The 21,374-nt window shown below is 45.5% G+C and overlaps 2 protein-coding genes across 2 annotated transcripts in view; one reads left to right on the plus strand and one right to left on the minus strand.

Annotated features, from left to right (window-relative positions):
• Positions 1-8,858, plus strand: part of LOC149320742 (uncharacterized) — a 48,005-nt gene extending 39,147 nt beyond the window's left edge. The window contains exons 4-10 of the mRNA XM_089502919.1: positions 1,644-3,320; positions 4,158-4,257; positions 4,442-4,590; positions 4,795-4,907; positions 6,193-6,282; positions 7,365-7,487; positions 7,694-8,858. Of these exons, the coding sequence (XP_089359045.1) occupies positions 1,644-3,320; positions 4,158-4,257; positions 4,442-4,590; positions 4,795-4,907; positions 6,193-6,282; positions 7,365-7,487; positions 7,694-7,975 (2,534 nt within the window). The 3' untranslated portion in view covers positions 7,976-8,858. The remainder of the gene's footprint in view (positions 1-1,643; positions 3,321-4,157; positions 4,258-4,441; positions 4,591-4,794; positions 4,908-6,192; positions 6,283-7,364; positions 7,488-7,693) is intronic.
• Positions 8,859-11,931: 3,073 nt separating this feature from the next.
• LOC149320746 (uncharacterized) lies at positions 11,932-19,739 on the minus strand. Its single transcript, XM_089503368.1, has 10 exons — positions 19,583-19,739; positions 17,293-18,747; positions 16,912-17,004; positions 15,870-15,974; positions 15,653-15,762; positions 14,674-14,868; positions 14,288-14,450; positions 13,875-14,040; positions 13,379-13,473; positions 11,932-12,017 (listed from the first exon to the last, which is right to left on the minus strand). Exons 1-10 carry the CDS (start codon positions 19,737-19,739, stop codon positions 11,932-11,934), a joined length of 2,625 nt encoding a protein of 874 aa, XP_089359494.1.
• Between the last annotated feature and the right edge of the window lie 1,635 nt (positions 19,740-21,374).

Raw genomic sequence — 21,374 nt, forward strand, 5'->3', positions numbered from 1 at the left:
CTCCCTGGAACAGCGCTTGGTTTCCTCCTGCTACTTTTCTCCTCTCTGGTGGGATATGCAGGTGAGCAAAGGGTAGAGGCCTCTATGGGAAAGACAGGTTTTGGGGGTCCACCTTTTGCAAAAAGACTCCATGTTGCATCTCTTACAGCCTGCTGAGGAGGCTAGAGATGTTGGCTTTTGCTTAACTGAAACAGAATGGGGAATTTAATTGAATCCCTTAGCAAATTATATGGTTCCCTTTTTCTTTTTCCTTTTCTTTTTGGTAACAAGGGCAGAATTGGGGTACATATGAAAAGTGAGTTCCTTTATTGATGTAATGAGACATTCTTTCTAATCACCTAGAAATGAGATATATTAGGTATATATATTAGGGATTTGCAATTCTTATAGCAGTCCTTTAAAAGCAGGAAAGTAACAATAAAATAAGGCAACACACATTGCTCTTAAAACCACGGTGCTGAGTAAGAGCAATAAATTGCTTCTCAAACAATCAAAGGAGTAACAAGAACAAGCTATTATTATTATTATTATTATTATTATTATTAAAAGGTAACTTGTCAAGCTCAGCTCTGAAGACAGAATTCACCAATTGTACTGACTGATGATTGATTAACTGCACTAATTAATGGATAAATCAATTGTATTGCTCAAAATCACAAAACAGTGATACCTTAATAACAACAACAACAACAACAATAATAATAATAATAATTGTTATTATTATTATTTTTAAAAGATAACTTGTCAAGCTCTGGTTTGAAGACAGTATTCACTGATTGTACTGGTTGATTGATTAATTAATTGCACTGATTAATGGATCAATTAATTATACTGATCAAAATTCACAAAACAATAATACCTTTGTTGGTCCAAATTAAAATGTGCAAAATGCAAAAAATAAAAATAAAATAAAATAAAATAAAATATTTTACCTTTGTTGGTGGTAGAAACTCTTTGTGGTAAGACTATTTTATTGGGACTGCATTTGGTGGGATTTACCTATGCAAAACTTAAGGTTTTTCCAAATGTAACAGTACAGAGGCTTCTGGAGAAATTCAGTTTTTTCTGCTTAAGAAAGGGACAAGTAGCCTTGCCCAAGACAGAAACAGCCTGGGTTTCAAGGCAAATTGTATTTTTTGTTGCCCAAATGGCCAAAGAGGAGAATGGACTCTACCTGTAGTAACATCCCTCCAGGACATCTTAACTGACAGCAAAAACAACATCTTAACAAAATGCAGTCCTGTGATTTTAACATCCTATTTTTTCTCTCCTCCTGGTTGATTGTGAACCCCTCTGTCTGATGAAGAAGCCAGTGGAGCTTTGAAAGCTTGCAACATGTATTTTGTGCATTTTGCATTATGTATTTTGTGCATTTTTCGGTGGTCCAAGAAAAATATTGCTGTTTTGTGGATTTTGGATGTTCTTGCAATTTGCTGTGAAGCCAATATGTCTACCCTTGGTTATGTTATACTTTACTGATCTCACAAATAAATGCATTATAATAATTATATTGACTAATCAATTAAGTGCTCATTATGGCTACTGATGAATAGTTCATCCATAGCGAGGAGGACAGTTTGCAGCCCCAGGGGCTTGGAAACCCTCCTCCCTTGCAAACCTTGCCTTTTTCTCCTCTCTTGCAGGGATACAGAAGACTCTCCATGGCTCCTCCTTGTTTGTGTCCCTCTGCCTGGCCATCTCAGCCCTCTGGTGTGGTTATGGAGTGGTCCAAATCCTGGCCGCACATGGTTTCCTCCATGGCGCTGCCGACTTGCGTGATGCAGCCATTCCAGGGTTGGTGGCCTTCAGCCTGGGCCTTTTGCTTGTGGCCCTGGTGGGCTTCCTCCAGAGAGAGGTCACCTTGGCCATGATGGCTTCTGCCATCTCTTTTGCCTGTGCCCATGAAGTAGCCTCTTTCTACGACGTTGGCTTTGGCTCATCTGCCACAGCCTGTGGCTACCTGGTGGCTTCTCTGGCCAGTGGCTACATTGTCCTGGGGAGAGGCCTTTTTTTCCTCAGCAAGGAGACCATCGTCTTGCCTGTCACAGACCTGGCAGAAAGAAGAGTCAGAGATGGGCAGATTCCAGTGGCTACCAATGACTTGACACCTCTCAGCTTGATCCTCAACGCGCTGTCGGCCAGTGTCTTTGGCTGCCGGCTCCTGGGGTTGACTGGTGACCTCTTTGTTGGGCAGGTCCCTTGGCTCTGGGTTGGAGCAGTCTATCAGCTGGGGGTCTCCATCTTCTCCTATCGCAGGGGGTATGCCCTGATGGCCACCTTCTCCAGCTTCACTTCCCTGCTGGACTTTGCTGGAGGCTACTCCCTTCTCATCTTGCTTTGGCTGCCAGAGTTGCCCGCTTTCCCAGTCCCACCTTTTGTGGTTTTTGCCCTCCTTTTGGCCACATTGGCCATCTTCCTTGTCCTCGACAGCCTGGCTGATGGCCTCTACATTCTCTTCTATGTGGTCTGGTGTGTTGCTCTGGCTTGTAGCCCCCATGGCTTTTTCGACAGTGGCCCTCAGGGTGTGTCAGTGGCCATATTTGTGGCCTCAGCCCTCATGGCCCTGGTTCACCTTTACAACCATAAGGCGAGCATTCAAATCCCACGAGGGGAGTGGCTGCTCAAATCTCAGCTCTCACGTCTCAGTGTTTTCAAGTTCTGGGAGGGCAAAGACCCCCATGCTCCCTATCTGGGCTACTCAAAGTATGCAGATGCCGAGGCCCTGGGCTACGCATCAAGCATGCTGGCTTCCTTTGCCATCATGTTGGCAGTCAACCCAGCCTCCCCATTTGCCATGGTCATCATTCCATGGGTGGTGGTTGCTGGAGGGCTCTTGACGCTCCTGTGTAGCTTTGTGGCCATCTCTCATGGCAAGGTCTTAGAGAGCAGCACCTTCATTTTCTATGGGGCCATGTGGATGCTTTGGGGCCTTGCCAGATATGGCGGTCTCTATGGCACGGCTTGGAGCTTCCAGGTGTCCATAAACATTGGAACCATCATGGTCCTCAATGCTGTCCTTGTCTTTGGCACACTCTTCCTGACCCTCTGTTGGTTTGCCTACTGCCTGGTCTTTGAGCTGGTCCTCCTCAGCTTTCTTTTGCATGCCCTGGACATCCATTCCCCTGGATATGAGATGGCCGTTACCATCATGTTTGGCCTGGTGAGCTTCTATGGCTTCCTCTCAGCGCTGGTCAACAGCACTTTTGAATGGCCCCGGCTCCCCGTGGGACGACCCATCCTGAAACTCAGAAGAGGAGGAGGAGAACCCACCTGTCCTCACCTGCCGGCCAGGAGAGCCTCTTCGGTCAAGCGAGTCGCAGGTCAGGCCAAAATTGCTGTATTTGGATTTCTGTGTGGTAGGGCAGCTTCCCAACTTGGGATCTCAACAGGAAACAATGACCAAAGTTTGTCTTAAAATGAACAACGACAACACACGGTGTGCACCAAAGCCTGGGAAAAGTTGCTTTTTTGGATTACAGCTCCCTAAATCCCACATGGCAGGGGGATTCTTGGATTTGTAGTCCCCCAAAGTAACATTTCTGAGCTCTGGATATGCACCCAGTTGCTTATGCTCTAACTTTCGAAGTATTCTGATTAATGGAATTCTGATTCTGCACATTCAAATCTGTGTTATCCTTTTCTGACCTGGTGCTCTCTGATTTTTTTGGACTATAGTACCTAACATCCCCACCCAGCACTGTGTCTCTTCCTCTTTTCCTTTGCTTTTGTCCCACCCTTCACAATGATCAGCATTTGATTTAAAAGCAAGGAAGTTTCCAAGACTTTCTTTGCATGATTTGCCCAGCATGTCCCAGTGAGATTTCCATGGCTGAGCTGAGATTTGAACCCCAGTCTCCTAGAGTACTATACTCAAATTACTACACCAGAGGGAGTTTACCACTGTCTTTCTCTAAGGATGAGAGAGTGTGCCTTGCCCAGTGTCACCCAGTGGGTTTCTAGGGCTGTGTGGGAATTCGAATCTTGATCTCCTAGAGTCCTAGTCCTGCATCCAAACCTTGCCACCATGCTCACTCCTGATGCCCATTATAAAATTTGCAAAACCTGAGTTTCAGGCCTAGTAGTCAAACAAGGGATGCCCAGATTAGCAAAACAACCAACCCTCTGGCATGTTCTCTGATCTCAGTCTCTCCTTACAGATATCATGAAGCAGGGAGGAGCCTGTGGGATCCCCACAGACACGGTCTATGTCCTCGCAGCAGCCTGCAATCGACCTGATGCTGTGGAGAAGGCTTACCAGTAAGTGGGGGAGAGTGGTATGACCCAAAGCAAGGTCCGGAGGAGGGGTGGGGTGGATGACCAGCCTCGTTGGGGGGAATCCTGTCACAGTCTTTCCTTGACATGTGCAATGCATCACCAGGGTACCTCTTATTGGGTATCCTCTATGTGGTTGGGACACTTCCATTTTGTGCCTTTCTTTTAGCACTAAGCTCCAGGCTCAAGACCGTCCCATGTCCCTCTGGATTTCGAGTCTGAAACAGCTGGAACCAGCCAAGCATCTCTTCAGCCCTGTTCTCTGGGACTTCATGGATGCTGCCTGGCCCTCGCCCATCAGTCTGGTGGTCCCACGAGGTCATAGATGATAGATAGATAGATAGATAGATAGATAGATAGATAGATAGATAGATAGATAGATAGACAGACCCTTCTTTGCTGCTCTTGCTGGTTCCTCTTCTCCAGGGGAGGCTGTTCATGACCTTCCCTGGATGGTGGCAGATAGGAGAGGGGTTGGGTGCCCGGGGTCAACCAGCTCTCACATTTTTCTACCTGTTTTAGGTAAATGGGTGGACCACCTGGGCTTGGAAGACTCTGCCAAGTATGTTGGCACTGCAAAGAACATTGCCATCCGCATCCCAAATTGCTCCATCACCACACACCTCATTGACTTGGTGAGCAGCGTCTTCCATTTCATAGAATCATAGAATCGTAGAATCATAGAGTTGGAAGAGACCACAAGGGCCATCCAGTCCAACCCCCTGCCATGCAGGAAATCAAAATCAAACCATCCCCAGCAGATGGCCATCTAGCCTCTGCTTAAAGACCTCCAAGGAAGGAGACTCCACTACACTCCAAGGAGGGAGTGTGTTCCACTGTCGAACAGCCCTTACTGTCAGGACGTTCTTCCTAATGTTGAGGTGGAATCTCTTTTCCTGTAGCTTGCATCCATTGTTCCGGGTCCTGTTCTCTGGAGCAGCAGAAAACAAGCTTGCTCCCTCCTCAATGTGACATCCTTTCAAATATTTAAACAGGGCTATCATATCACCTCTTAACCTTCTCTTCTCCAGCCTAAACATCCCCAGCTCCCTGAGTCGTTCCTCATAGGGCAAGGTTTCCAGACCTTTCACCATTTTAGTCGCCCTCCTTTGGTCATGCTCCAGTTTCTCAATGTCCTTTTTGAATTGCAACGTTTCTCTCTGTTGCAATAAAACGTCCCAGATGGCTGAGGATCCCCTGCAAGAGCACAGAAATGTGGGAACCTGGCTTTTCCATGGAGTCAGATCTCTGGGAGTCTATCTAGCCCAGTATTGCCAGCTCTTCCTGGTAGTCACTGCTTGCCAGGGTTTCCAGGCAGGATTCTTTCTTGTCCCAAGTGAAGATGTCTCAAGGAATTAAACTGGGAACTCATTTAACACATCATTGTCAACTCTGACTGGCAGCAACCAGCCAATCTCTTGAGTTCCAGGCAGCATCCTTTCTGATCTTAAGTGGAGATGCCATGGGATTCCTTCTCTGAAGAAGCTCTAAGTGCCATTTGAGTTTAGCTGAAATTCCTACAGTAACTGGATGGGGAATTGATTTTCCCAGCAGTGATTTATTGTTATCACAGTGATCCCTGAAGTAATGCAAAGTATTTGAGGATGACTGTGTCCTGAGCAGACAAGAGCTGCTAGCTGTACAAAACACCAGCTTCCCAGTGGAGAGGAAAATGGCTAGAAATGTTCTATCTCTATAGCGCTAGATCAAGATCTAGTTCTATCTATCTATCTATCTATCTATCTATCTATCTATCTATAGGAGTGACACAGCCACCTAGACTTTTGGATTCTCTGTGCTATAGAGACAGTTGCTCTGATGAGGTTGTACATGTTGACATTTCCTAATTCACCTCTATTTAATTCTGCTAATTTTATCCCCCTTCATTGTCCCTCTCTCTCTTTATTTCACGGCACCCAGGTTGGTCCGATTACAGTCACATCTGCCAATCCAACTGGAGAGGCGGACACCACCCATCACAACCAAGTATATGCCAAGCTGGGAGATAAGGTAAGCTCTGCCTGAGCTAAGAGGGCTCTTTGGAGCAGAGAAACAGCCTTCAAGATGCATACAGCCTTTGTGATTTCTCGCCTCTGCTTTAAAAATGGTGATCCTATTTGAATTTCCAAGTATCTCTATGAAACGAGGTTGGGGAACAGGTGCCAGTTGCAGGCAGTGCATGGCAGCTGGTGTCTCTGAGTTCAGCAAGGCAGTGAATCTACTCTAGCTTGTGGCTTGCTGCAGGTGAGCTCTCCAAGGTGCTCAAACTATTTTGCTGGAAAGGATTGAGAACCATGGAAAGCTCTTTCAAAGTCTAGTGGTCCCCAAACTGTGCTCTTTAAGGGATTTTGGACTTCAGCTCCAAGAATCCCAGACTATTGGCCAAAATGGCTGAGGCTTCTGAGAGCTGAAGTCCAAAATCTCTGAAAGGGCACAGTTTGGGGACCACTGGTCTATACAGATTCGTTGGCCCACTGATATGGAAGGAACCCACCAGCTCCACTGGAGCAGCCCTGGAACAGCAACCCCCCTAAAGAAAAAGTTGTACAAATGTACCTGTACCTCCTCCCACATTTAAGAATTTGTTATCAAGGGAGAAGACACTGATAAATGGAGGGATTCCCATCTATCACAGATAGGACTCTCTATTCCTACATGGCTCTGAGGAAGAACTATTGCAATTCACTTTGAGGAAAGATGGAAGCCTTGGGGGCAATTAATAGTCCAGAGGTAAAGAAGCTGAGAAATCAGTCTGTAGCCAAAGAAACCAAGATGGAGGGATGCATGGGAGAGTAGTCATGGTCCAATTCCAAATTTCCAGAAAACAAAGCAGAGTCTCCTCTGGTCCAGCTTGGCCATACAGCTTTTGCATGGAGTGATTGGCGGGCATTACATCCAAATCCTGAAGGGCATCTGCGTTTCACCTTGCCTAGAACAGTTGGGTGTTCAATGGGAATGGCTGGGGCAGCTACAGCTGAGCTGCAGGGATGCTGAGTCCCTCCTCAAACCCCCTACCCTCTTGCCCTGCTGATATCCCCAACAGAGTATGGTAGAGGCCCTGTGATCATCACTCAGTGATGCTTCCTCTGTAGGTAGATGCTGTCTTATGTGATGGTCCTTCTCCAGAGAACATTGCCTCCACAGTGGTGGACTGCACCAAGATTGAGAACGGGAGTGTCGGGTTCTTCCGAGTCGGCATCGTTCCCCAAACCCAGGTTTGCTGGATTAGCACTACTTTTGTTGTCTTGCTCCTTCTGTTTCACTTACCTATCTTGGTCTTTCCTCCAAGCATCACAAGACTTGGTACAGGAATTGGCCTATATTCAAGACTTGTAAAGTTGGGACATGGGGACTTCTGCTTCTGAGTGACTGGCCTCTAAGCTTTGCAGGTGGGTCTTTTGGTCCTTGTTTCCATCCCCAGGTCCTTCAGATACTTGAACAAGTGCAAAGAAAACATCATTTGGGTCAGGAGAACAAGACCACCATGGCCACAGAAGGTGAGGATGAGCCTGAAGACTTGCTGAGACCTGCCCCCAATGGGTCTTCTGCTACTTATGTTCCAGGGGACCCTCCAACGTTGTATCCCAATGAAGTGCTCTGCTCTGAAGAAGACCTTCCATCCCAGGTGCTGGAAGAGGGAGGGGATTGCCCTGAGATGGGACCTCAGGCCATCAGTCACAAAGGAGAAAAGAATCCACCCTAGTTGCCTTGCTTGGGAATACCTCAAATGGTGCCCTCTTGACTTTTTTTCCTCTGGACATTAAATCTGCATGGTTTTGCTTTGGAGCACTGATAGGAATCTAGTAAAACAATATTATAGATAAGTGGAGCAATGCATCCATTGTGAATTTTAGCCTGAACTTTAAGATGAAATTGTAAATGGGGGTAGGGTTGCATACATCTCCACATGCATTAATTCTGCTATGCCCCCCCTTGTCTAGAACAGCAATGTTGCATAATGGAACTAAGGTATCAAATGTGCAACCAAATGCTCCACCCAATGGCTGAGTGCCTCTACATGCAAATGTGCATCCATGCACAACGGCATCACGTGCCTCTCTTTTCTGCAACTCCGAATTGGATGTGACCATTCTACATTGAACAGAAATACCCAGGTGCTTCTGTAGGAAGTATTTGTGACTGCCTAAGACATTCTGGCCTAAAGGACCTCTTTAAAGTCATCCAAATTTGTTATGGGGCTAGGGGTCAGCACCCAGAATATCTCCTCGAAAGTCCATTGATATTGTTACCAGCTCAGCAAAAGGCTGTTTCCTTCTGAAGACATAGAAGTGTCCTGGTTTGTGGGAAGCCTTCCCCTTCTTATTTGGAGAGGCTTTTGGCTGTTGGCAGGTTTGGCAGAAGTGTCTTTTAAAGGTGGGGGCGGTTGCTGCACTTTTATTCTCATTTTCATCTTTCAAATGCTCTTAAACACTTTGAAATTACATCACTTTTTAACAAGATAGCTTTTTAAAAATAAATAAATAAATGACACACAAAACACCACACTTTTTAATTTTAACACACACACACACACCCCAACTGATTGTAAATTTCTTTCATGAGCTGCCTTGGAACTTATGTTGGGTGAGAGGCGAGAGATAAAATCAATAAAGGAAATAAATAAATGAAACAAATTCTATTCTTTCATTTTTCTGCACGAACAGCTCTGGTTCCCATCTGTATTTAAAAAACGACTTTCATTAACCTAAAGGAAAAGGGAGCTAAATTACTTGGAATCATTTGGAAAGGAGCAAGGCTGGTTGCACTGGGCAGTATCTGGTAAAAGCTAGGTGTTGGCTTCTGGGTGTTTATTTGTCTGTTTAAAAACCTACTTCTATTTTGGCAGTTCAATTGCTTCCATTTTGGGTCTGGTTCTGTTTTTAATCCCACAAATTCTAGTGAGAGGATCAAATAAACACAAGATTGGAAAAGTCAACCAAAAGGGATTTCTAAATTTAAAGAGAATGGATCATCATATGGCAGCAAACAAACAGTTCACTCATCCAAAGCAGCATCGACGTTACAGTGATAAGACTCGAGGAATGGCAAAGTTGCCCAGTAAAATTGCAGGGCGAACCAGAAAGAATGAGGGCATGAACTGGGAGGTGGGACGAATCCATATTACCTATCTGAATCTTGGACTGGGATCTGGGAAATCTAGTTTCTAGGCCCCATAAAGAGTCACGAAACCTCCTGGGAGATCTTGGGCCAGTTGCATTTTCTCAGGCTGCATCTACACTGCATCCAGTATTGGGACAAAGTCAATGGAGTTTATCAAACGGGAATTCGAATGAAAAGAAAGTGGGGCCAGAACGCATTCACTTAAAGTCACTAGTTTAGTGCAATTATGTGAATGCGCATTGTGTTCAAACTGGCTCCCCATTGCCCGAAAATAGCATGCCATGGCTCGAATTTGCGTGTGGCAGTCTATCAAGCAATAATGTGAATCCACATGATTGCATTCAGACTGACTTCCCATTGCCTGAATTTGCATGTAGTGGGTTATCACGCAATAACATTAAACCCCATGATTGTGTTCAGATTGCCATTGGATTTCCCTTGTCTGATAAACTCTAATGAGGGAGCAGAGGCAACAACCAGGGGCCTCCAGTTCCATTTGACCAAGACTTACTAGTCTGTTGCATTTTTACTGGGCAAAAAGGGGGTGATGGCCTCCATGTCAGTGAATGGAATCCATTCTGGGTTTTAGCCTGATATTTAAAGGTGGTCTACAAGACCATAACAGGTCCTCTTTCTGGGCAAAAAGAGGCTGCAAACACTCTGCTTTATTTGGGCTCTTTGGAAACTGAATGGCGCTTCCAAGAACAACATGGGCAATTTTCCTGGCAGATGCTGACTCTTGTTTTCCTTTTGTCTAGACTGGATGAGGACTGTGGATCTCCTTTTGGTGGCTGCTTCACTGATTTTCTTCTCTATTTAAAGGAAAGCTATTTTGGAGGCAAGTGCTGATGAGGTCCACATCCAGAATAAAACAGTGGGGAAATGGTTTTCCCATTCAGGCATTGCTGGGTTGGTCTGTGAGCGTTAATAGGCAGCATTTGTTCTCATGAATGGGCAGTTGTGTGTTGCCTAGGATGGGCATCTCTTTGGCAAAAGGGCTACAAACAGGTCTTGCTATTTACTGCCTGCCACTCAGATTCTTTTCTTTATACAGAAAGGTTTCCTGGTGTTTAAATTAATCTGGAGCAGGTGTTTAAGTGTGACTCAAATCACACAGTTTCTCAGTGTCTTGCAAGGCCCTCAAGGGGCAAAGCCGAAGGAGAATGGTGGGCAACCGAATCAGAGTTGGGGCACTATTGCATCCTCAAAAAATTACATTTAAAATGAATTAAGATTAAACCAAGTTCCTTAAATCACATATTTTTAGTAATTGTAGAAATTAGGGTAATTTTAGACATCTTAGAAATTTAGAAAATTAAATTAGATTTAAAATATTAAATTAAACCAAATAAGAATACATTTGGCTAAACTTTTATTTTAAGTCTTACAAGCCTCCTTGAGTTCTTTGGGCAGGAGCAAAGAGGAGTATGAATGGAATAAATCAATCAAATAAATAATACATTAAATTCAATGTATGAGTTAAATTTTAGAAAATTGGTGATTTTAGAACTTGGGTAATTTTAGACATTTTGGAAAGTGGATCGTTTCAGACACTAAGTAATGTTTTTAGAATTTTTTTTTGTTTTGAGGTTGTGTGATACTCAGGACTGCAAAAGGCAGTTGGTGGGTGTCCTTTGGGGTTTGGAGGCTCTACTTTGCTCACCCCATCCTAGAGAAATAATAATATAAATAATAATTAAAACTTTATTTGTACCCACCTCTTCATCAGGATTGAGGCAGTTTACAGTAAAATCCATACAATATAACAATAAACCCACTTATTCCATCCTCCTAAAATGTCTATTAAAATAACAGTCAGCCTTAAACAACCCTTAACAGTAAGACACAAAACATTTTTATTTCTACCCCAGTGGACTTCACTATGAAGCCGGTTGGTAAATAATACAGGTGCAAAGGCAGCATTCAGGTAACAGAAACTAACATAAATGCATACACACTGATATTAGCGGTTCTGGGAGTTGTAATCCAAAGGGGTCAACTTTCCCAAGTTCTGGTCCACTGATCTCCATATTTGTCCACACCAACTGGTAGTGATCCTCCAAGATTTCAAGCTTGGAAGGGCCTTTCCCAGCCTTACCTGGAGATCGTAGGATTTGAGGTGGGAATGCTTTGCATACTTGGAGCGTCCACTGAGCTATGATTCCTCATGCCCAATTGTGTTTGTGTGTTACATGGGGTTATTTTGTTCCCTACTTTTGGAAAAAATAAGGGTAATGTCCACCTAGGGTGGTTGGCCTCACCTCTCCCTTGGCCACGATGACCAAGGTGTGATGTTGTGGAACCCAGCTATGTATTCAGCGGTCTCTGGTTATTTCAGATAATCAGTCAACCCGATTGCCACAAAAAACATTTAGTGATGAGGCAGAAAGAAATATGTATGTATGTATATATGTAATCAGCAGATGCCACAGCTCAAAGAATGAGAAGCCAAGTGGGAAATGGTCTTCCAGATGAGAGGCGAGGGGGCCCCTGAGTTCAAGAGAAGCAAAGCTTTCTGGACCGCAACTATTCTAGAACTCATACTCTGTGGTTCTTTACCTTCTCAAAGATTTGCATCACCTTGGCTGCTGGGATGCATCCTTCTCTCAGGATGGTGATGCCCACTAGGAGAGGAAGCAAAAGAAGGGAAATAAAGGCTGGATCATCAAATCAGAGAGTTGGAAGGACCCCAAGGACCATCAAGCCTACCCCTTGCATCTAGCGCAGGAAATCCACAGATAGAGGACCTTTGATGGGTGACCATCTGTTTAAATACCCCCAACAAAGAAGAGCTCACGACCTCCTGAGGTGGCCTGTTTCACTGTCATAAAACTCTTCTTGTTAGGAAGTTTCCCCCCAGTGTTTAGTAGAAATCTTATTTTCTTGTAGATTTGAATCTATTATTAATTCTATATTCTAGGGAGCAGACCCTGAGCTGAAGTGGCAAAGGAAAGGAAAATGGCCACCTGGTGTTTGGGAGATTTACTCTTTGGACTATAACTCCTATGCTGGTTGGAGGAAATATAGGAAGCTGTGATCTAAAAATGATCCCTCAAAAGTAATCCCTTCACAAGCTTTGGGACCATCATGATGGGAAATAGATCAGCCTTACCCCTGATTCCTATTCAAGATCTTTCATTAGCCCAAAATAATGACTAGTGATCAGATCCCTCATGTCTTCCCCATAAAAAGCCATCGTTAGACCTGTTTCATGGGCAGAATGTTAGTGTTAGTCTCCACTAGAGTCAACCCACTAAACAATGGGATTTACTTATGTGCTGATTTGTCATTCATTTTGGCTGATCCAACGCGTCTCCTCTAGTTGAGATTGGAAGTATTTGGACTTGAGTCTACAACAGGGGTAGGCAACCTGTGGCCCGCAGGCTGGATGCGGCCCGGCGAGGCCTTGGGACCGGCCCCAGCCTGGTCCTGCTGCCGATTGCCACCTCAGAAACATGCATTTATATTAACATTTTTTTAAAAATCAGCAAATTTTTTCGCGTGTCCTCCACTTTTTTTAAAAAAGTGTCCACCATTTGAAAATTTTGTCCTACATTTGTCCCGGCTTATTTATTTATTTAAATTATTTTAAAATTATTTAATTATTTATTTTTTGGCTTCGGCCCCCCAGTTGTCTGAGGGACAACAACCCGGCCCCCGGCTCAAAAAGGTTGCCTATCCCTGGTCTACAAGGTTGTCGCCTTTTCTCCTTTGGCACATGCCTCAATTTCAGCCAAACCCATTTTGCTTCTCCTCTGTGTAGCCCCATTTCTTCAAAATCAAAATGGAGGTCCCCTGAAAAATTCTGGTGCTCCAGTAGAGACTGAAGGAGCCAAGCCATTGAGGAGAGTCCTGAAATTTTTGTAGCCCAGACACTGAATTCACCAACCAATCCCTTGTGTTGGAAGTCAACAAGGAGCTATAGAAACACACTGTTGTACTAAAACAGCTCCCAGAGTGTCTAGAAACTGAATCCAAGGCTCACCTTCATCTATATGCATGCAGTTGACCACTGTGGATGCCATCAACTCATTTGACTCCCCATCGCAGAGGACTCCCTCCAACTTGTGGCCGAGACGTCTGAGGATGAAAAGAAGAGTCAGTACTCTTTGGAAAAAGCACCACTGCCCCATGTATACCCACCCTTCACTGGCATGAATTGCATGCCTTTGTATTGTATTTCTGTTCTGATTGTAAGAATTCTGGATGTTTAAATTGTAATTAGCCAATCAGGTGTATTGAAGTAGCTTCTTTGTCTTCAATAATATAAAAAGAGCCATTTTGTCTTGTTCGGGATCTCAGCTTTTTGGAACTTGAATTCCACTGAGTTCAATGTTTTCCTTTGTCGACAATTGGAAATAAACTTATGGATTTTCAATCTACTAGGTCCTCTTGTCAATCATTGCTATGCCAGGCTAGATCTTTAAGTTTCCTGAAATTTCTGTTACAGTGGCTCTTCATAAAGACTGCATAGGACTCACGAGATGACCATGTCATGGTGGGTACTGTCAGTCTCTCCACTGGGATTGGCAGAAGTGATGGCCAAGGGGCCGGTCATGTCTATGAGGTGGACGGTGACTGTCTGGTCAGGGACTCTGATCATGATGCTCTCTTTGGTCCCCACGTGATCATACCCAGCTCCAATCCCTGGGGAAAGTGAAAATCAGTAATTGAGGACTGGAAAACTGTCAATGATTAATTCCAATCCTGGACTGGAGACCCAAGCCACTTCTTCATTTACTACATTAAAGGGCAGAACTCACTTCTGAGCATACCTTTAACACTGACTGGTGGCTTGGGTGATCTTCCTGGGCATCACAGACCTTGAAAAGCAAGGGAACTTAGGAAAGATTAGTGAAGGCAACAAGAAAGAGACGGCACCTATCTTACCAACCTAGTTTCTTTAGCCACTCTCCCTTCTGGACGATGCAGCCAATGCCTCCGGGATAAACGTTCTCCATGAATTCCCAGAGCAAAGGGCTGAAGGGTGGGGAGGCTTCCCGGAGCTGGCCCAGATTTGAGATGAAGATGCAGATGGGCTTCTCCTGAGGCCGGTCCTGTGTGGACCAAAAGGTGAGAGATAAACTTAGCAACATGGAAAGAGACTGGGACACCACTGGATTGATCCCAGTGGGGCAGGAACTTCCAGACCAGACCTTCTGGACTTCTCAGGAAATGGCAAACTACACAGTCTGCACACACCCACACCCCCGCAGCTTAGCACATGCATATGAAGTCTCAGCTTCCCCACACCACACCAGCATTGCCCATCGTCCACACCTTGATTCTGTAGATCTTCTCAATGGCTTTGGGATGTTTGCAGGAGGCTGCGAGGGCATAAACAGTATCTGTGGGAATGCCGCACACCCCGCCAATGGTCAGCTTGTCAGCGATGGTCCGGAGCCCACTGGTCTGGTGGGAAGATGGGCAGACACAGGGTGGCAGGGGCTTGGATTCTTTTTCAGCCCTCTCAGCCTGAAAAGGGTTGAGAAAACAGAGGTTGCTGCATCAGGCTGACACACCGAGCCGGGGAGATGGTTTCTATTGGGGTGGTGAATGCGCTCTGGTGTTTAGCCCAAACTTTCTCAGTTACACTGAGTGTGTAATTCAGTGAAGGGGAATGTTCTTTGGATACTGTAATGCAAGGATCTAGATAGGAATCCCCTATGGTGGCAGCCCTCCATCTGAAGAGAGAAAAGGCCATTAGTGGCTACTGCAAATGATAAGTATATTTCAACTCCTGTATAAGAGGTAGTTTTCCTCTGGTCTCCAGCTGTTGATATGCAGTTACTGAGCATATCATGAGAGGAAAGGAATTACTGGGGGGGGGTGGGGGAAGCAATAATGCTGGGGAAAGGGGGAAGCAGCAAGAAAAGAGGAAGGCTGCACAACGGATGGATTGAGGAAGCCATGGCTGTCTTGCAAAACCTGAATAATAATAGGACTGCACTCCCTTCCCAAAGATAACATTCTGAGCTGAATTCCCAGTTTTTGTATGGTCTCTCTCCCTAATTCCCCATAAGACTGAAATGTCTTTTAGTTCCCAGGCCTAAGGCCTTGAATTTAAAATGTACTGGTATTTTTGTGCCTTCCTCTTTTGCACCCATGGACCCTGAGAACATCTCTGAACTTGAATCCAGCTCTCAGGCTGAAAGGCATTTCCAACCCTTGCAACAGTTTTTCTTGCTCATGAAAAAGGGAATGGCCCCCTTGTCTGTTTCCCTCTTTGATGGAGAAAGGGACCAGGTTGGGCGCTTACTCTCAGGAGAGGGGATCCCATCAGGAGGAGCTCTTTGCCAAAGACACAGTTTGCGAGGGAAGCTGTGGCCCCATAGAGGCAGATGAGGCTGAAGAGGATCAGCATCACAACTGGAGAAAGAAAGAAGATGCATGGAGCCACATGAAAGGAAAGGTCTTGGAGGAATTCCTCCTACATGCTGCTTTACCTCACTAGCCTTGCTGACCTAAAGACTTACCTTCCAGAGGAACTGGGAGGCTTTCCACAGTGAAGAGAAGGAAGCAGACAACCACCATCTCCATCACAACAGTCAGACAGAGAAGTACCAGGTTGACAAAGGAGGCTGTGGGTGTGAAAAGAAAAAGAGAGGTGAAGTCGGAAGCTTTAATGGCCAGCATCCATATTTTTTGTGGGTTTTTTGGGCTATGTGGCCATGTTCTAGAAGAGTTTATTCCTGACATTTTGCCAGCATATGTGGCTGACATCTTCAGATGCTGGTGAAATGTCAGGAATAAACTCTTCTATAAAATGGCCACATAGCACAAAAAATCCACAAAAAACTATAAAAAGAGAGGTGTTTCATATTATTAGGGCAAAATATATGGGAAACATCTGTGTCATTCACCCACACTCAGCTTCTCACCATTCCCACCAATCAGTCCCTTGGTTTTCAGATTATTTTATTTTATTTATTCAGTGAATACTCTGCCTTTTTCCTGGGATAGGAACTACACAGCCAGCAGAATTGTCTGGCAATGTTTATCCAAATGTAGATGATGGCTCTTGTGTCAGCGAATACACTACAGGGGTGCACCTACACTATAGAAATAATGCAGTTTGACACCACTTTAAGTGTTCTAGCTCCATCCTATGGGATCCTAGGGTTTGTAGTTTGACAAGGCATTTTAGCTTTCTCTTCCAAAGAGTGCTGGTGCCTCACCAAGCTACAAATCCCAGGATGGAGCCATGACCATTAAAACGGTGTCAGACCGCATTATTTCTACAGTGTAAATGCACCCCAGATTTTATTTTGAAAGGATCTCTCCAAGGAACTGAACCTAACTAGGCAACAGAGTTTGGAGAGATCGCAGTGTAAGGTATTCAGATATGCTCACACTTGTATTATTATCCAGAGAGCTGCTTTCCATGAAGAAGCTGAACAACTGTTTCCTCTGGAATCTCTGCAAGAGGGAGAGCAGGACAACTGGCAAATGGCCAAGCTCTGCAAGAGACAACTCTCCATGCACAAGAGCAGCACTTTGCACTGTATTGTGGCTTACCTAAAGTCATCAGGAAAACGTTGACGACCAAAAAGGCTGCAGCTCCTGCTGTGAAATCTCCATTGCTCCTTCCATCCATGGCCAATAGGGATCCTGAAAGAAATAGCAGCAGCAGAGTTGATAGCTGCAAGCAGTTTTGCAATGACAGAGCCTTCCGCAGGGAGCAATTGTTTGCTCTTCCCTGCTGACTTTGAGCAGCATTTAGAGCAAGGGTAGGAATCACGGACAACTGGTTGTAGTTGGACTGTATTTCATCACCAGCATCATCTTATTCATTTATATCCTGCCTTTCTTTCAATAATGGGACTCAAGGCAGCTAACAAAAGGGTTAGAGTCCCTCACTTACGGTAGTTAGGAGTGCTGGGGCTTGCAGTATACTACCTGCAAATCGGAGACAGGCCCAGGTTGCCCATACAGCTGCATAGCAGAATGGCAGAACCGGTCCAAATCCTCTCCCTTTTTGCACCTGCATCCTGCAGACGTACAGCTGGAATATGGCTCCTGGGATCAACACAGAGGGAATGCAAAGGATCTGCCTAATGGGGTCACCAAGAGTCCCTTGAATAGCTGAAAAGCCAGCCAGGCCATTGCAGACATAGAACAAGGCATCGGAGACCTCTGAAGCCACAGGCTCTTGAGAGTCCTTTGACCTTTTCAGGCAGCTTTTGATGCCCATCAGCACTTTCTGAAGCTTTGAGCAGGGCATCACTTGAACCCCAATGGGAATCAAAGCTTTCTCAGCAATTGAGTTAACGAGGCTGGCAAATGTGGCATAGAGGGAGGCAGTTGTGTAGAGACTGCAGGAGACCCCAAGGAAGATGTGGCCCCAGCTGATAGGAATCTGCTGGATGGTGGAGACTGTCAGGAGGATGAATAGAAAATTGTGGAGAACCTCCAGAACATCCCGGTCCAGGGACAGGAAGAGGAGGACTAAAGCTATGGCCAGGAAGAACCAGCTGCCCATCATCCCCTCCCGGCTCAGCTGAACCATCTCAGGCTGGATAAACATAGTGGCCATGAACTCTTGCCAGGACATCACCAGCCAGTAAAGACTGTGGGTGCCCATCTTAGTGGTATGATAGGGGTCATCTCGCAGGTAGCCATAATAGCTGGACAGAAGCTGTCCTATAGCATTGATGCTGACCCACATGGCTCCGATGTAGAGGTTCCTCAGGTAACCGAAGGCATAAAAGGCAAAGATGAAGGCAGAGATAGAGTCACACAGGTTGCCGAGTGCCATGGGGTCAGCGTACTTGGTGTTCTTCTTTTTCCCCTCTCCAGACTTCTTGGAGGAACCATGGCTGGCGGTTCCAAGAAGGAGAACATTGAAGAGAGGGTTCCCAAAGCCAGGGAGAATGTGTCTTTGGGTGATGGTTTTGAGGAGGAGAGCAATGGCACCATAGATCCCACAGGTGACAATGGCCAGCTCCAAGACCCCTGAGACCACCAGAGCCCACTGGGCAAAGAGCCCCACAGCTTCAAACACCAGTGCCAGCGTGATGGCTCCAAAGAGGAAAGGCATGACATAGTTCACGGTGGCTGAACAGAAGGACAGTATGATCGAGATGAAGATGTAGGCCACCAGTCCAGCTGCAGCCCCTTCAGGGATGGAGGAATGGGCAGGTTTAAGAGAGGGGAGGAAAGTGGTGCCATTTTGGTTGGTGGTTGCATTCTCTGGGGAGGAGTAAGCCCCAAGGATGATGCGTGTGGCCCCCAAACTGCTCCACAGACCAGCGAAAGCCAGGAAAGCAGTGCCTCCAATGTGGTCATACTTCCGGAAGGAGAACAGGCCGGCCAAGAGCTGAGAGAGTCCCCCAATCAGGACAAGATGGACTCCTAGCCAGGGGAAACCAAGCAAAAAGAAAGATAAGGGGCTGTTAGAACACGACAGAGCAGCCCAGGGTTCAAATTCTGGGAAACATAGGAACTGGGAGGCACTGTCTGGGTTTTTTGCCTGAATTGTTTTTCTGAGGAGACCATCCTCATCTCCTATCAACAGCCCAGAGCAAGTGAGAAGCCGCCAATGCTCTGGCATGGCCCACCTGGCCCATGCCAAAATTACTATCCTAGTCGTCATGCTGGCTGAAAGATTTTGAGAGTGGGAGTCCAAGCCCCCAACTGCTGTCACATGTTTTGCTTATGCTTTGCACACTCTGGTGCTAAGGTGTTATGGCATGGAGGGAGAGCTTTCCTACCATGACTTTGAGCCTGGGATCTCAGCCATGCCTCCCTCCCCTCATTTTGAAGAACTCATTGACTTCCATGGGAGGCTTTCAAATATCCAGCTGCTTCCATGGAGAAACGTAATTCATGCATAAGATACCAAGGGGATCCTAGCCATGTGTTGGCTTCTGATGACCCCAAGAATTTTTCATAGGGTTTTCTTAGGCAAGGGCTTCTTGGAGGTAGTTTTACCAGTTCCTTCCTCTGAAATCTAGCTTAGAGCACCTGGTATTCCTTGGAAGTCTCCTATCCAAGTACCAACCAGGGCTGACCCTGCTTGGCTTCCAAGACCAGATGGAATCTGGTGCCTTTAGAACCATACCTAGTATCAGTTGGCGATCCCAGTTGTGGGATAGATAAACCAAATCCCTCAGATAAGTGGTAATTATCAGACACAACACACAGCTTCTCTTGTGTTGGGGAAGTGGTAGGCTGGCCCCTGACTCACCTGCTAGGATGTTCTCCATTTCTGTGGGCTGGTCATTGCCATAAACGGAGGCAAAGTTCTGCAAGCAGACAAGGAAGGCACTGGCAACGTTGGCCAGGAGGCCGAGGACGGAGGGCTCACTGTAGAATACAGCTGGAAAACCTTCACTGCTGGCCATGAGTGCCTCTTCCTATGACTAGGATCCCAAGCAAAACATTATTTGAACAACATTGTAGGATAAGCTTGGAGAGGCAGGAGAAAATTTTACTCTGAAACATCTTCAAGTTAAAGAGCCTTGGAGAGAATCCACTGGGGAAATCCCTTCCTTGCAACCTCTTTGGGATGGGTGAGATTAGGCAAGACTCTTCCATTTCAAAAGTGGAGTTGGCTTAGATGATGCTCCTTGTAGGTTGTATCCATAGTGGCATATTAATCTTTGGGTAGGGGAGAGGAATCTTTGGATGTCTGGAAAAAACCTTTTGCCATTCATGTTCATTTATGTTTATATGATTAGTTGTTATTGTTGTGTGCCTCCAAGCCATTTACGACTTATGACAACTCAAAGACAAACCTATCATGGGGTTTTCTTGGCTAGAGTTGTTCAGAGGAAGTTTGTGATTGTCTTTCCCTGAGGCTGAGAGCATGTGACTTGCCCACTGTCACCCAGTGCAGATATATAATTCTAATAATATTAAAATGGCCCTACTGTTCTGTTGACTTCCTTTGCAGGTCTAAAGAAACATGGAGAAGCCTTTTAGTTGGACCACTTGTTGAATTTGCCTCACATTGCTATAATTATATGATGTACATCCAAAGGGAGGCAGCACAATAAAGTGGTCAAAGTGATGGACTAGAGCTCCAGGAGACCAGGGTTCAAATCCCCCAACAGATGACCACTGTATGGCTTTGGGAGGTTAGCAAACTGCTGCATGATTTGGACACCACTTGGTCTGGAACAACCAGCTTTTGAGCAAAAGTCCCTAATCTTTCCCATGAGTTCATACTTCCCCTTACATTTGGTCCTGCTGGGATTTTCCAGCTTCATCTCTGTGTGGAATCATTGGACTGTGTGATAGTTTAACCCACCCCCCCAAAATAAAAAAATAAAAATCCACAACTCAGATGTCCATTCACATGCCATCAGACTCATTGGTACATAGAAGGGTTTTTTCTGGGATTGCCCCCCCCCCAGTAGACTTTCCCTTTGACCACAAAAGGCTAAAATTAACAGTCAGCCACTCCCAATTCTTCTTTAGGCATTGGCTGCAGGAGAAGAAGATGACAAGCAACCAGTTCCCAAAAACACCAAATGATTCCTTCTGGACAGGAATCTGGAAAGGTCAAGAAGGAGTTGTAGACCAGGAACATGGAGATGGCACTATGGCTGGTATAGTGAGCATCACCTCTGACAGCAGGAAGCTGGGTTTTAGAGTTCTTGTTAGCATTACAGCCAAATGGTTACTGTTGTCCTATGGTACAGAAGGGGCTAATTTGTATTAGTTTGGAGATTCAAGGCTGAGAAAGACTGAAGGCTGAGAATGGACCAGGAGAATAAACCTTCCTTTAGCAGCTTGCTCATAAAGTCTGCATGGCTTTTGGGATGGGTCATGCCTGTGCAGTTCAATTTTCTTGGTTTGGGCCTGCCCTATATCACTCTGGAAAGGCATCTTCCAATTCCACCTTCCTAGTTTTTTGTGGGTTTTTCAGGCTATGTAGCCATGTTCTAGAAGAGTTTGTTCCTGACGTTTTGCCAGCATCTGTGGCTGGCATCTTCAGAGAATGCTGGCATGGAAGAGAGTGGGGTATATATACA

The sequence above is a fragment of the Sceloporus occidentalis genome, unplaced genomic scaffold (genome assembly GCF_023333645.1).
Source record: "Sceloporus occidentalis isolate IW3139 unplaced genomic scaffold, rSceOcc1.0.p SCAF_1, whole genome shotgun sequence".
Taxonomy (NCBI): Eukaryota; Metazoa; Chordata; class Lepidosauria; order Squamata; family Phrynosomatidae; genus Sceloporus; species Sceloporus occidentalis.

Excerpts from the sequence above, each read along its gene's own strand:
- LOC149320746 (XM_089503368.1), bottom strand. The coding sequence starts at position 19,739 with ATGGCCAGCAGTGAAGGTTTTCCAGCTGTATTCTACAGTGAGCCCTCC. Across the intron at positions 18,748-19,582 it reads AATGGAGAACATCCTAGCAG|GAGTCCATCTTGTCCTGATT; the intron begins GTGAGTCAGGGG and ends TCCCCTGGCTAG. Across the intron at positions 13,474-13,874 it reads CACCATGACATGGTCATCTC|ACGTCTCGGCCACAAGTTGG; the intron begins GTGAGTCCTATG and ends TTTCATCCTCAG.